This window comes from Aquarana catesbeiana, linkage group LG06, assembly GCF_042186555.1.
Source record: "Aquarana catesbeiana isolate 2022-GZ linkage group LG06, ASM4218655v1, whole genome shotgun sequence".
Taxonomy (NCBI): Eukaryota; Metazoa; Chordata; class Amphibia; order Anura; family Ranidae; genus Aquarana; species Aquarana catesbeiana.
Genome location: NC_133329.1, coordinates 389,772,623 through 389,788,994, shown reverse-complemented (window position 1 = coordinate 389,788,994; position 16,372 = coordinate 389,772,623). Strand labels below are relative to the sequence as shown.

The window sequence follows — 16,372 nt, the reverse complement described above, 5'->3', positions numbered from 1 at the left end:
ATACACACAATCAGAAAATCGGCCGAAAATTCCGCTTTCGAATTGATTGTACAATAATCTGATCGTTAGTATACAGCTTACGAGTACTGATCAGGACAGTGCATGCAAAATTACACGCAAACACGCAAATTTTTCTCATACAATAGCAGAAAGACCAATTTTCGTTCAATCAGTACAGTATTTGTCCAAAAAAAATCGAAAGACCAAGAACACGCATGCTTGGAAACGAAAAAATACATTACAATACAATAGAACACATTACATGACCTCCTATTCTGTCGTACGAGAATTTTCATAGCTTTAGTAACCTATTGGTTTTGATACGAGACTAGTATGCAAGGAAAAAAAAAAATGGACGATCATTCGTTCGATATTCTCATTGTGTGTACAAGGTTTTAGCGTGTTCACAGAAGTACAATTGTTTTCATATCTGATCACAATTGATCAGTTGATAAAAAAAATCATCTAAAGCCTACTGGCAGCCTAAAGCTGGCATACATCAGAAGAATTTTGTTCTAAAAGTTTTATCTTTGAAATATTCGATTTTGTAATGGTTAGCAGGATCAAACCAACATAGTAGAGAGAAGTACAGGTCACAGTAATCTTGCTTATTCTGCATTCTGCGTATACAGCAGTATCATACTCATGGTACATTTAGAAATACATGTCTGACTATCCGGTCATTTCCCTTCCCCAAATCTAACTTGTATTGCTTTACCCGGAGTCTCTGGCCTAGTGTTCTGTCAATTAGTCTCACCCAGTATTTATTTCTAACAATCTACCCATGACCAAGACCACCGGGGCTAGCCCCAGTACATCCAGCCACGGGCCCCAAAGTTTCTCAAACTTTTGAGAGTATCCTCTATGCTGATAAATGACTTTTTCCTTTCGAAGCAGTTCTCCCACTGCATTAATCCATTCTTTAATACCAGATGGGTCCTCTGATTTCCAGTGCGTCATTATTATCTTACGCGCCAGGCAGGGGCGTTGCTAGGTCTGCAAAAGATCTGGGGCTAGAGCCCATAGAAGCGGTCACCAACCTTTTTGCAGGCCGGGGGGGGGTCACGCCGGTGGTAAGCAATTTTTCGCGGGCAAAAGCTGATGTTGGTGTTTCAATCATCATGGCAACATGGTTGTTATGGTGTCAGGATGATCGAAGCGCATTGTTTCTATTGTTACATTCTAATATATAATGAAGTGGTTCAACTCACCATAATGCAGAATCAGTGGAAGCCCTGGGCGTGTCAGTTGCCACATCTCCTGCCACCAGATGCAGCATGTCACTTGCCACCGTCGCCTGTCACCAGATGCAGCTTTTTAACTTGCCACTAGATGTGGATTGTCACTTGCCACATCACCTGCCACTATTTGCAGATTGCCACGTCACCTGCCACCATTTGCAGATTGTCACTTGCCACATCACTTGCCACCATTTGCAGATTGTCACTTGCCACGTCACTTGCCACCATTTGCAGATTGTCACTTTGCCCCTCACCTGCCACCTGATGCGGATTGTCGCTTGCAACGTCACCTGCCACTAGATGTGGGTTGTCACTTGCCAACTGATGTGGATTTTCACTTGCCATGCCAGCCAGTGCCACCAAATGTGCATTTTCGCTGCATTGGTGGCACACTGGCAGCACTGGTCCATTTAGTGAGGGCAGGAGAGCAGAGATGCGGGGCGGGCAGTGAGAGATGATGTAATCTCTCTGCTCCCCACCGCACCTCCGACATTGAAGAGGCCCGCGCTGTGAGGGCGGAAGAGGGCTGATGTGTGGCGGGCAGTGAGAGATGATGTCATCTGCTCCCCGCCACACGTCGCTCCCACATTGAAGTGGCCCAGCTGTGAGGGCGGAAGAGTGGTGACATGGAGCAGGTGAGATTACTATTAGTTCTGCCATTGGGAGCGTTTATACATGACCTTAGTAGGGAGCATGAAATCAATGCAGAACCCGAAAATTCCTGCAATGGGTCTAGGCCCATAGGGCTAAGTAAGTTTGGGGGTCCCCCACTCAGGGGGGCTGGGTGGGACCAGTGTTAGCCGGTGGAGACCCCGGCCAGGGGTTTTAATTATGAACAAAAAGCCATTCAGCTCGGGTGTGTCGGTGTTTGCAGAGCAGCAGTTCCAGAATCCAGCGTCCTGCATATGTAGCTTTCGGTATAAGTAAAGTGAATATGAAAAAAACAGAAAACCAGGCCGACAACAGGACAGGCCTTTGTAGCTGAACTTGAAACAGAAACAAACATGGTGTTCTTGATTTACATCTCACGTAGAGAAAAGGCATTTTTTTCTTGCCAACTTCACAAGATAGCTCGCTGTTCGCGTGGTAATATTATGTCTCCCAGCAGCACAGGGCATGGAAATTCCCCGTATGTATATACTTCCTGTCATAGGAGTGAGATCAAGGGGGAAGAGAAAAGTAGATTCAAATGCAAAAAAAAAACAGGTATGTGTAGGATCATAAGGGGGAAAAGAGCCATCAAAGGGCCGAAGAGTGAACATCAAACAAACTTTCTTTAAGGCACTTATGTGAATCTCCGGGGGTTCTCAGTAGCAGGTGTACCAGGCCGATCAATCTTCTTCCTCATCTCTGCCACGGTGACGTTCGTTGTGATCCATCTACATGGCCGCATCTTGGGCCGATTCAAAGAAGTGAGCCTGCCAGTTAGCAGTAACTCGCAGCTTGGCGGGGTAGAGCATGGCATAGGGTAGCGTCAATGTGGTTTTTAGTTAAGATAAAATTTGATTCCATTGGAATAGCTGGTCTCTAAAAAATTTGAAGGGCTTTCAAATTAAAGTATTTGACTTGATAGCAAGAAAGAATGTTCAAATTCATTATTTTTCTATAAACATTTGAACAAAAATCTAACCGTATATCTCCAGGTTTAAATGTAAATAAATGATTAAGTGTATCTAGACCTCAACTTTTTTTTTTTTACTTACCAGATAGCAAGCAATTGAGCTGCAAGTTTGAAAATTACTTGCTAAGCTATTGCTAGACTTGCCAGGCTTCACAAGTTTGTTGCACCAATCCAGCAAGTCCGCATTGCATGACTCCAGATCAACTTTCATTGCAAACCTTCTTCAAGTCTGCTGAAAGTTCTGGTTCAGTTATGTTGTGCAATAGTCATCCCACCACTGGGGGCACTGTGGCTGAATTTTCATGCTGTAGACTTGCAGAGCTCTTTCTGTAGACTCACCACTGCAACTTTGCTCTTGCTAGAGGCTTAGCACACAAATTTGCTACAAAATGGAAAAGTGTCAACAACTTGTGCTTCAAGTGCTCTGCAAGTGTACAACTTACCAGTGAAAATGTTCAGAAAGTTAACAGATTTAAGCCGCGTACACACGATCGGACTTTCCGATGGGAAATGTTTGATCATAGGCTGTTGGCGGTAAGTCCGACTGTGTGTATGCTCCATCGGACAATTGTTGTTGGACTTTCCGCCCTCAAATGTTGGATGGCAGGTTCTCAAATTTTCTGCGGACAAATGTGTGTTGTCGGATTTTCCGAGCGTGTGTACACAATTGGACAAAAGTCCAAAGTACAAGCACGCATGCTCAGAAGCAAGGATGAGCCAAAAGTGGTCGGTCTTGTAAACTAGCGTTTGTAATGGAGAATTAACATTCGTGACGCGGCAGATTATGAAATCTCGAAATGCAGCGCACAATTCTCTTCTTTAATGGGATAATAATGAAGAGGCTTTGCTGGTGATAGTGATGTAGTTATTGCAAACAAATTTTCAAAGGCTTTTTTTTTCTAGTGATATCAAGAATAATATTATTATGTTTTTTTTTTTTTTTTGTTTTTTTTTGGGGCAAGTTACCACAACACCATTATCCCGTAGTTTTTAAGATCAAAGATACAACTATGTTGGTGTTCCTTGTTAATTGTACATTGTATTTTTTTAAATGTAACTGCCGACTCCCAAACTGTCATTTGAAGTAAAACACACAGCCAAGTATTATTCTCCACAATTTTTTTATTGTGCATTAAAAAAAAACAAATAAAATTAGACATGTTATCTGCCAATAGAACTTAACCAAAAAGTGCATTCTATGCATCCAAAAATACAGAAAATATCCCAAATCAAATCATTATTATTCAACCAAAAAAAAAAAATGTCAAAGCAATAACTCCAAGGCCAATAATAAATAACACGTTATCTCCTCCGATTCCGCAACATGTCTGGTTGACGAACGGTCGTTCAGAAACGAACTGAAAAGCGCAAAATGAAAAGTGCGAAAAGAAAAGCGCAAATCAACACTCACCAAACTTCTACTAACACGGAATTAGCAGAAGGAGCCCAAAGGGTGGCGCTAAAGAGCTGAAAAAACACGTAGTACTACGTCACTACGTTCGTATTTGTTGGCCAACAATTGTGTGGCCGTTTGTATGCAAGACAGGTTTGGGCCAACGCCCTTCGGACAAAAGTAGACAGGAAAAAAGGAGATGCAGCTCACAAACACTCTTGCTCTGGAATGACACCGCCCTAGTAAGAACTGGTTCCAGGTGCTGGCTTTGCTGGTTTGCAGTGAGGTAGAAAGAAATCCTGGATAGCCGCACTCTGGGATAAGGACATCTTTATTTCAATAAAATCCAAACATACAGTCAATTGCAGAGACGTACAGGGTGGTAGACAGCTAACGCGTTTCACATCATTTGGATGCTTATTCGTAGCTAGCAAATGATGTGAAACGCGTTAGCTGTCTACCACCCTGTACGTCTCTGCAATTGACTGTATGTTTGGATTTTATTGAAATAAAGATGTCCTTATCCCAGAGTGCGGCTATCCAGGATTTCTTTCTACCTCACTGCTTCGGACAAAAGTCAACGGTTTTGTTGGCCAACAATCCGATCGTGTGTACGAGGCTTTACAATTCAACACTGCCACACATTTTTGGCAAGTTATCCTTGGTGGGGTGATTGCTCTTGTTCCAGGTGTGCCCCCAAGAGAGCCCACCCAAAAATGTGCATGTATATGGAAAGAGTAGGAGAGTTCGGGGTCTGGTTTTGTAACCATCATCATCATCATAACATGTCTTAGCTACCAGATCATATTTTTGGCCTAATGACTGCTCCTGCTGCTAATATAAGGTTGGCCATAAACGTCTTGAGCTCTCCCATAATCCAATGCAAAATATGGCACTTTGGCTTCGGATTTTTGGAAAATCTTTGTGTGACCTGGCCCATCTCAGTCTGAAGAGGGAAGAAAGGTGGTAACGGCTCCTTGTACCCCTCCAGTCAGCTCTCGGCTCTACAGTTGCCAGTTTAGGAGTGCCACCAAACCTATCCTTTTTGTTTTAAATATCTATGTGTTTCTAGATAAAAAATAAAAAGATTGTGTGGTGGATCTTTTGGAACATTAGAACATAAAACTCTGTGCCCACCTTATTTTCCCATTACTTTTACCTATATTTTTATAAACCATATTATTTCCCTTCAGATAAGGACGTCCATCGACTTGTGTTTCCATCTGTTAGCCACACACACGCCGGCGTTTACAAGAGTGTCATCTCAAACAAGGTTGGCAAGGCCGCGTGTTATGCTCACTTATACGTCACAGGTAAGAAAAATAAGAAAAATACTCCATGCTAGAGATATTATTACAAGCAGGGCCAAGACAAAGGTTGGGCGGGAGGGACGGCTGCCCTGGGCGCAATGGTTTACTGTAGGGAAGGGGCGCCTTCCTTATATTCCAAGGCTGATAGGAGTAGTGACTAGACATACGCGGTTTGTTCTGATTTGAAATCCAGACACATTTTTTGTTATTCGAAAGTGTATCCGAATTTCCGAATCAAATAAAAAAAATTTAAAAATCCAAAAATCTTATCTAAAAAGATGTTTTTTTTTTTTTTATCACAATTTTCTCACAGGTTGTTAGTATATTCACATTCGTGTTTATATATTATCACATAGTTGAGTATCAGCGCTGCCTTCCTTTTGTCTTTGAATTTCTGAATTACCATAGTAATGAATATAATCGAATCCAAAATAACTAAACAAAATTTTAGATGAAATTCAAATTCGAAAGTTTTTTAATCGGATTCGAATCCTTTTTGATTTAAATTTGAATAGTTTTCTAATCGAATTTGAGTTTCCGAAAATAATAATATGGAATAGAAAATAAAGTGTTAGAATAGAAAAGAAAATAATAGAATAGAAAATAAAAGAATGGAATATAATAGCATAAAACAGAACAGAAAATAAAAGAACAGAAAAAAATAAAATAGAAAACAAAGGGATAGAATAGAAAATAAAAGAATAAAGAGTAAAACAGAACAAAATAGAATAGAAAATAAAAGAACAGAATAATGTAGAAAATAAAGGACTAGAAAAGAATAAAAAAAGAATAGAATAAAATAAAAAGAATAAAACTATCTTCTGAAATTTGAATTTCAAATAGAATAAATTTGAATTTGTATACAATAGAAAAGAATAGAATAGAAAACAGGAATGGAATAGAATGGAAAAGAATAGAATAGAAAAAAGAATAGAAAGAATATAACTTTCTATTGAAATTCGAATTTTGAATAGAATAAATTAAAATTCTAATAGAAAAGATTAGAAAAAAAAATAGAATTGAATAGAATAAAAAGAAAATAAAAGAATAGAATTAAAAAAAAAATAGAACAGAATAGAATAGAATAGCTCATAATAGAATATAACCATTTCCCAAAATTTGAATAGAATAAACTTGAATTTGAAAGAAACAGGTTGTTAGTAGGGATGAGCCGAACACCCCCCGGTTCGGTTCGCACCAGAACCTGCGAACGGACCGAAAGTTCGCACGAACGTTAGAACCCCATTGACGTCTATGGGACTCGAACGTTCGAAATCAAAAGTGCTCATTTTAAAGGCTAATTTGCATGGTATTGTCCTAAAAAGGGTTTGGGGATCCGGGTCCTACCCCAGGGGACATGTATCAATGCAAAAAAAAGTTTTAAAAACGGCCGTTTTTTCGGGAGCAGTGATTTTAATGATGCTTAAAGTAAAAAAAAAAAATGAAATATTCCTTTAAATATCGTACCTGAGGGGTGTCTATAGTATGCCTGTAAAGTGACGCGTGTTTCCCGTGTTTAGAACAGTCCCTGCACCAAATGTCATTTTTAAAGGAAAAAATCTCATTTAAAACTGCTTTAATGTAATGTTTAATGTGGTTTAATGTAATGTCGGGTCCTGGCAATATGGATGAAAATTAGTGAGACAAACGGCATGGGTACCCCCCAGTCCATTACCAGGCCCTTTGGGTCTTGTATGGATATTAAGGGGAACTCCGCACCCAAATTAAAATAAGGAAAGGTGTGGGGCCACCAGGCCCTATATACTCTGAACAGCAGTATACAGGCTGTAGGTTTGTTGTTAAGTAGAATCTCTTTGTAATTTAGAACGAGTACATTTTTAACGTGTTTAGCTCCAGCCAAAAAATCTTTTTTAAGCTTTTTGGAAAACATAGGGAAGGGTTATCACCCCTGTGACATTTGTTTTGCTGTCTTTCCTCCTCTTCAGAAGATTTCACCTCACTTTTTGTCCCAATGGATTGGAAAGCATCAGTGGAAAGGAGAAATGTTTTTCCCATATTAACTCTTACAGGAGAGAATTTCCCTTCCTAGGGGTAGATTTATTCTCACTTCCTGTTGTCTCCTTCCGTTGGCAAGTAGGAGTCGTTTGTAAGTTAGTTGTTTGAAAGTAGGGTCCTGCCCTATATACTCAGCAGAAATTTGGGCCTTAGGTGTTGCTGTGGCCACAACACTGTAAGCCCTCACAGGGCTCTGCTGTGAAATATTAGATCAAGAATTGTAATTACATGCCCCTGTTGAACAGGAGCTGAAAAATTAGGCCTTAGGCACTGGTGCTGGTGCCACAACACTGCAACCCCTCACAGACACTCTAGTTGGAATGCAGGAACGAGCCCTGCTGCAAAGTATTGCATCAAAAATTGTAATTACATGCCCCTGTTAAACAAGGGCTGAAAAATTGGGCCTTAGGCACTGGTGCTGGTGCCACAACACTGCAACCCCTCACAGACACTCTAGTTGGAATGCAGGAATGAGCCCTGCTGCAAAGTATTACATCAAAAATCGTAATTACACGCCCCTGTTAAACAGGGGCTGAAAAATTGTGCCTTAGGCACTGGTGGTGGCACCCAGAACCAAAAATGTTCTTACAAGCTATCAGCGTGATGATTGAGGAGGAAGAGGATAATTACTCAGGGATAGTCACTCAGCATCAGCATAGGCAGTCTTTGAAGGGATCTGAGATTTCAAAAAAAATTATTCGGTTACATCAGCATCAGGTGTTTGGTAGCTGGTGGTGATCCAAGACTCATTCATTTTTATGAAGGTCAGTCGATCGACCGAGTCAGTGGACAGACGCACCCTGTGATCGGTTACCACGCCTCCAGCAGCACTGAATGTGTGTTCCGAAAGAACGCTGGATGCAGGACAGGCCAGTAGCTCAATTGCATACTGTGCAAGCTCTGGCCAGTGATCCATCCTCAAGACCCAGTAACCCAGAGGATTTTCGGTGGGAAAGGTGTCCAAGTCTGATCTTGCCCCTAGGTATTCCTGCACCATGTAAAACAGACGCTGGCGATGGTTGCTGGAACCGATCATACCTTGGGGCTGCGGACCAAAAAATTGTCTGAACGCATCGGTCAGACGGCCACCTTCTCCACCGCTCCTTCTTTGACTGACCGAAGCCTCAGCAACACGTTGTCCAGAAACAGGAGTTTGTAACCTCCCAGTCTCTGGGAACGCGTTGCACAGACCTTTCTGCAAGGCCTCCCGAAGATGTTTCATCCTCTGCTCCCTCTGCGATGGCAAGATAAGGTCCGCAACCTTACCCTTGTAACGTGGATCAAGGAGGGTTGCCAGCCAGTATTGGTCCTTCTCCTTGATACCACGAATACGAGGATCCTTACGCAGGCTTTGCAGGATCAGGGAGGCCATGCAGCGTAGGTTTGCTGAGGCATTCGGTCCGGAGTCCTCTGGGTCACTAAGGACGACATGGTCCGCAGCCACCTCCTCCCAGCCACGTACAAGTCCATGTGTTTCTTGGGACTGATCCCTTAAAGACTGCTGCTGATGCTGAGTGCCAGGCTCCACCTCCATACTGACACAATCTTCCTCCTCCTCCTCCTCCTCCTCTTCCTCCTCGTCCTCTTCCTGTGTGATCGGCGGGCACGCAGGAACACTGTCTGGATAAAGGGGGCCTTGAGAGCTAAGGAAGTCCTCCTCTTCCTGCCTCTGTTCTGCCTCAAGTGCCCTGTCCATTATTCCACGCAGCGTGTGCTCCAACAGGTGGACAAGGGGGACAGTGTCACTGATGCATGCACTGTCACTGCTCACCATCCTCGTGGCCTCCTCAAATGGTGACAGGACAGTGCATGCATCCCTGATCATGGCCCACTGGCGTGGGGAAAAAAAACCAAGCTCCCCTGACCCTGTCCTGGTGCCATAGTCGCACAGGTACTCATTGATGGCCCTCTGCTGCGTGTGCAGCCGCTGCAGCATGGCCAACGTTGAGTTCCACCTGGTGGGCATGTCACAGATTAGGCGGTTCTTGGGCAGGTTAAACTCCTTTTGGAGGTCCGTCAGCCGAGCACTGGCATTATATGACCGGCGGAAATGCACACAGACTTTCCTGGCCTGCCTCAGGACATCCTGTAAGCCCGGGTACCTGCCCAAGAACCGCTGCACCACCAAGTTAAGGACGTGAGCCAAACAGGGCACATGGGTCATTTGTCCCTGTCGGAGGGCAGAGAGGAGGTTGGTGCCATTGTCGCAAACCACCATTCCTGCCTTAAGTTGGCGTGGCGTCAACCACCTCTGAACCTGCCCCTGCAGAGCTGACAGAACCTCTGCCCCAGTGTGGCTCCTGTCCCCCAAGCACACCATCTCAAGCACCGCATGGCATCTTTTGGCCTGCGTACTTGCGTAGCCCCTTGAACGACTACGGAGCACCGCTGGTTCCAAGGAAGAGGCCATGGAGGAAGAAGAAGAGGAGGGGGTGGAGGAGAGAGGTGTGTCACAATCATTAGCATTTTGGAGGCGTGGTGGCGGAACAACCTCCAACACTACTGCACCTTGTCCTGCATCCTTCCCAGCTGCCAGCAGAGTCACCCAATGCGCCGTGAAACTTAGGTAACGTCCCTGTCCATGCCTGCTGGACCATGAGTCAGCGGTAATATGCACCTTACCGCTGACCGCCCTGTCCAGCGAGGCATGGACATTGCCTTCCACATGCTGGTAGAGAGCCGGAATCGCCTTCCGTGAGAAAAAGTGGCGTTTGGGTACCTGCCACTGAGGAACCGCACATTCCACAAACTCACGGAAGGGGGCAGAGTCTACCAACTGAAAAGGCAGCAGTTGAAGTGCTAGCAATTTTGCCAAGCTAGCATTCAACCGTTGGGCATGTGGATGGCTGGGAGCAAACTTCTTTTGGCGGTGCAGCAGCTGGGGCAGGGAAATTTGCCTGGTACAATCTGACGTCGGTGTACCAAAATCAGATTGCCCACAAGTACGTGGCTGTGACACACCTAATTCTACACCTTCATTCCTCTCAGTGCAGGTCTCAGAGAGGACTGAAGGTCTAGTGGGGTTGGAAATCTCAGCTGATGAGGAGCAAGCAGAGGTCCTCTTTGTTCTTTGGTGTGGGTCTTTTAGATGCGCTTGCCAATGAACTGCATGGCAGGTCAACATATGTCTGGTCAAGCATGTGGTACCCAAGCGGGAGATGTTTTGGCCACGCGAGATACGCTTGAGACATATGTTGCAAATAGCAGCGGTGCGATCTGATGCACTCGTCTCAAAAAAGGCCCACACCAAAGAACTTTTTGAATAACGCGCAGAGACTGCAGCGCCCTGCACATGTGGAGCTTTGGGGTGTGATGCAGTCAATGTGCTGCCCTTAGGCTGGCCCCTGGAGGGCATCCTGCCTCGTTGGTGATGTGCCGCCTCCTCCTCCTCCTCCTCTCTCCGATCAGGCACCCACGTTGAGTCAGTGACCTCATCATCCCCTCCCTCCTCATCACTGGAGCAAACCTGGCAGTATGCTGCAGCAGGGGGAGCATGACTGCCAGATTGCTGTCCTTCTTGGGCACCCCCTTTGTCCGTGCTCGTGTTACTGCCTTCATCGAGCTCAGTATCATCATCAGAGCCTTCCAAACGCTGGGCATCCTCCTGGAGCATGTACCCAACACTGTGGTCAAACAGTTCGAGGGACTCCTCAGGAGGACATGGTGGGGCTAGGGAAGGAGTCACTGATGACATTGAGCCGAGGGAAGAGGCCGCTGCTTTGCCAGACAAAGTACCCTGGGCATGGGTGAGAGAGGATGAGGAGGATGAGGACGGCTTGGTCATCCACTCGACCAAGTCTTCCGCATGTTGCGGCTCAACATGGCCAGCTGCCGAAAAAAAGGCCAAGCGTGTCCCATGGCCACGTGCTGATGAGGATGCACCGTCTCCACGACCAGCACTAGACACAGAGCCTGCTTGCCCTCTCTTATTGGCTTGTGACTGTCTGCCTCTCCTTCTTGGCCTTCCAGACATACTAATGGCCTGTAGCTGCACTAAGCTGGGATATATATATATATATATATATGTACTGATACTGCAGCTAGCAAAATCAACTGCCTGCCTGTAGTATGAGAACACCACCAACCTTCTACAGGTAGCTTTAGCTGAACACTGTGAGGTGGACGCACCCCACTAACTTGTAGGTTTAGCAGAACACTGTGAGCAGGACGCACTGCACTAACTGTAAATAGTCTAGCTGCCTGACTGTGGTACTAATAGGATCAAAAGAACACCAGCAATTTTCTTCAGGTAGCTGTATTTACTGTAACAAGACAAGCCTGCCTGTCAGTAAGAAGATAACAGAAACGGATCTAGCTGAACACTGTGAGCAGGACGCACCCCACTAGCTTGTAGGTTTAGCTGAACACTGTGAGGTGGACGCACCCCACTAACTTGTAGGTTTAGTTGAACACTGTGAGCAGGACGCACCCCACTAACTTGTAGGTTTAGCAGAACACTGTGAGCAGGACGCACTGCACTAACTGTAAATAGTCTAGCTGCCTGACTGTGGTACTAATAGGATCAAAAGAACACCAGCAATTTTCTTTAAAATACTGTAACAAGACAAGCCTGCCTGTCAGTAAGAAGATAACAGGAACGGATCTAGCTGAACACTGTGAGCAGGACGCACCCCACTAGCTTGTAGGTTTAGCTGAACACTGTGAGGTGGACGCACCCCACTAACTTGTAGGTTTAGCTGAACAATGTGAGCAGGACGCACCCCACTAATTTGTAGGTTTAGCAGAACACTGTGAGCAGGACGCACTGCACTAACTGTAAATAGTCTAGCTGCCTGACTGTGGTACTAATAGGATCAAAAGAACACCAGCAATTTTCTTCAGGTAGCTGTATTTACTGTAACAAGACAAGCCTGCCTGTCAGTAAGAAGATAACAGGAACGGATCTAGCTGAACACTGTGAGCAGGACGCACCCCACTAGCTTGTAGGTTTAGCTGAACACTGTGAGGTGGACGCACCCCACTAACTTGTAGGTTTAGCTGAACACTGTGAGCAGGACGCACCCCACTAACTTGTAGGTTTAGCAGAACACTGTGAGCAGGACGCACTGCACTAACTGTAAATAGTCTAGCTGCCTGACTGTGGTACTAATAGGATGAAAAGAACACCAGTAATTTTCTTTAAAATACTGTAACAAGACAAGCCTGCCTGTCAGTAAGAAGATAACAGGAACGGATCTAGCTGAACACTGTGAGCAGGACGCACTGCACTAAATGTAAATAGTCTAGAAGATAACAGGAACGGATCTAGCTAAACTGAATACAGTGTATATATATATATGCAACACCTGGGATGCATATATATACACAATACACTTTAAGTGCAGCTAACTGACTGACTGTCCTGCCTAATCTAGCTAACTCAAATGAAATGACACTGTCTCTCTCTCTCTCTCTCTCTAAGCACACCGGAACACACTGCACAGGGCCGCCGTGCAGGCGGCCTTATATAGTGTGGGGCGTGTACTAAATCCCCTGAGCCATAATTGGCCAAAGCCTCCTTGGCTTTGGCCAATTATGGCTCTCTGTTAAGGCGGCGCTGTGATTGGCCAAGCATGCGGGTCATAGTGCATGCTTGGCCAATCATCAGCAAGCAATGCACTGCGATGCCGCAGTGAATTATGGGCCGTGACGTGCCACACGAATTTGGCGCGAACGGCCCATATCGTTCGCAATTCGGCGAACGATCGAACAGCCGATGTTCGAGTCGAACATGGGTTCGACTCGAACACGAAGCTCATCCCTAGTTGTTAGTATATTCACATTCGTTTTTATATATTATCACATAGTTGAGTATCAGCGCTGCCTTCCTTTTGTCTTTGAATTTCAGAATTACCAAAGTAATAAATAGAATCAAATCCAAAATAACTAAACAAAATTTTAGATGAAATTCAAATTCAAAAGTTTTTGAATCGGATTCAAATCGTTTTTGATTCAAATTTGAATAGTTTTCTAATCGAATTTGAGTTTCCGAAAAGAATAATATGGAATAGAAAATAAAGTGTTAGAATAGAAAAGAAAATAAGAGAATAGAAAATAAAAGAATTGAATATAACAGCATAAAACAGAACAAAAAATAAAAGAACAGAAAAAAATTGAATAGAAAACAAAAGGATAGAATAGAAAATAAAAGAATAGAGTAAAACAGAACAAAATAGAATAGAAATAAAAGAACAGAATAAAATAGAAAATAAAGGAATAGAATAGAATAAAAAATAGAATAGAATAAAATAGAGAGAATTTAACTATCTTCTGAAATTTGAATTTCAAATAGAATAAATTTGAATTTGTATACAATAGAAAACAATAGAATAGAAAATAGGAATGGAATAGAATGGAAAAGAATAGAATAGAAAAAAGAATAGAAAGAATATAACTTTCTATTGAAATTCAAATTTTGAATAGAATAAATTAAAATTCTAATAGAAAAGAAAAGAATAGAATTAAATAGAATTGAATAGAATAAAAAGAAAATAAAAGAATATAATAAAAAAAAAATAGAACAGAATAGAATAGAATAGCTTATAATAGAAAGAATATAACCATTTCCCAAAATTTGAATAGAATAAACTTGAATTTGAATAGAAAAGAAAATAAGAGCATAGAAAATAAAAGAATTGAATATAATAGCATAAAACAGAACAGAAAATAAAAGAACAGAAAAAAACTGAATAGAAAAGAAAAGGATAGAATAGAAAATAAAAGAATAGAGTAAAACAGAACAAAATAGAATAGAAAATAAAAGAACAGAATAAAATAGAAAATAAAGGAATAGAATAATAAATAGAATAGAATAAAATAGAGAGAATTTAACTATCTCCTGAAATTTGAATTTCAAATAGAATAAATGTGAATTTGTATACAATAGAAAAATATAGAAAATAGGAATGGAATAGAATGGAAAAGAATAGAATAGAAAAAAGAATAGAAAGAATATAACTTTCTATTGAAATTCGAATTTTGAATACAGTAAATTAAAATTCTAATATTAAAGAAAAGAATAGAATAAAATAGAATTGAATAGAATACAAAGAAAATAAAAGAATAGAATTAAAAAAAATAGAACAGAATAGACTAGATCATAATAGAAAGAATATAACCATTTCCCAAAATTTGAATAGAATAAATTTGAATTTGAATATAATAGAAGAGAATAGATTAGACTAGAATAGAAAAAAAAATAGTAAAAAACAATAGAATAGAATAGAAAGAATTTACCATCTTCCAAAATTCAAATTTCGAATAGAATAAATTCAATTTAGAATGTAATTTGATTCGAATGGAATTAAAATTCAAATTGATTAGAATTAGAATAAACGTAATGAATTCTTAAAACGAATTAAACGGGAAAAGAAAAACAAAATTAACTAAATGAAATAATGTAAATTCCGAATCTAACCGAAACAATTTTTTTCGTTCTGCACATAGCAGTGGCAGTGATTTTGACAAGTGAGTGACTGCTGGGTGTAGGATCCCCTAAGCTTGCACATCATGAATGGGGGAGGGGGGGGGGCACGGTTTGGCATCTTTGCCCTGGGCGCTGGATGACCTTGTCCACTGATTACAAGCAACCTGCAAAATTTGGAGATGCTAGTTTCTTGGCTGTCATCCTGATCCAATGGATTCAATGCTCCTTGTGTCACTGGCTTGGAACAAGTCTGCAGAACTTCATTGAAAGTCTTACGGTCTCATTCTTCTCATTTTCCCAGACGTGGTCCCAACTCCTCCAGATGGTCCCCCCATTATCGCATCTGTGACGGGAAAAACAGTCAAACTGCGATGGAATCCCCCCAAAAGGCTGGATCCTGTTATAGGTTTGAATCTCAAGTGTATCCCATAATTGCATGCTTCTAACAAAGAAAAAATAATGCCTCTGCTACTGGCTGTGACCCAATACTGGTCCTCACCAGCCATGAACATGTCAAAGTACACTCTGGTACATCTCTGTTTTCTTTCTTTCTTGCAGACCTGGATCAGCTGACTTATTCTATCCAGCAGCAAGTGGTGGGCTCTCCGCAGTGGACGGTCATTGCTACCAATGTGAAAGAGACCAACTACTCTGTCAAAGCATTAACCATAGGGCACCAGTATCTGTTCCGGGTGGCGACCTACACGGCTACGGCACACAGCAAACCATCTCCTCCCAGCGAGAGTGTTAAGCTTCTGGACCGGGGTAAGAGGCTGCATAGCGATGGAGGGGGGAGGGGTTAAATTTAAACTGCAAAAAAAGAGTTGAAATTTAAATATATACTTTATAGTTAGTTATACGCTAAGTATAATCATTAGCGTTTTGAGTTTCATGAAATTAAAATGTATTCAGGCAAACATCAGAAATCCTCCTTGTGGTTGAAAGAGGATTGGGGTGGGATTATGACGGTGCCAACAGACAATAAAAGAAACCAAAGATAGTTAAAATGTAAAATTTATTATAAACATAATTAAAAAAACTAATCAGATCAGATCATAGTTACATAGTACGTGAGGTTGAAAAAAGACACAAGCCCATCAAGTCCAACCTATGTGTGTGACTGATTATGTGTCAGTATTACATTGTATATCCCTGTATGTTGCGGTCATTCAGGTGATTATCTAATACAGTGGTTCTCAACTCCAGTCCTCAGGACCCACCAACAGGCCAGATTTTAAGTATTACCTTGGGGAGTTGCAGACTAGAATACTGCAATCACTGAGAAGCAAGTGATATCACCTGTGATGTATTTCAGCTATCTTGCAAACCTGGCCTGTTGGTGGGTCCTGAGGACAGGAGTTGAGA

At 42.3% G+C, this 16,372-nt stretch overlaps 1 protein-coding gene across 3 annotated transcripts in view; it reads left to right on the top strand.

Moving 5' to 3' along the window:
• Positions 1-16,372, top strand: part of SPEG (striated muscle enriched protein kinase) — a 476,968-nt gene that overhangs the window by 342,678 nt on the left and 117,918 nt on the right. For all 3 annotated transcript variants that reach the window (XM_073634316.1, XM_073634315.1, XM_073634317.1), the window contains 3 exons: positions 5,449-5,568; positions 15,309-15,413; positions 15,566-15,772. In XM_073634316.1, the coding sequence (XP_073490417.1) occupies positions 5,449-5,568; positions 15,309-15,413; positions 15,566-15,772 (432 nt within the window). The remainder of the gene's footprint in view (positions 1-5,448; positions 5,569-15,308; positions 15,414-15,565; positions 15,773-16,372) is intronic.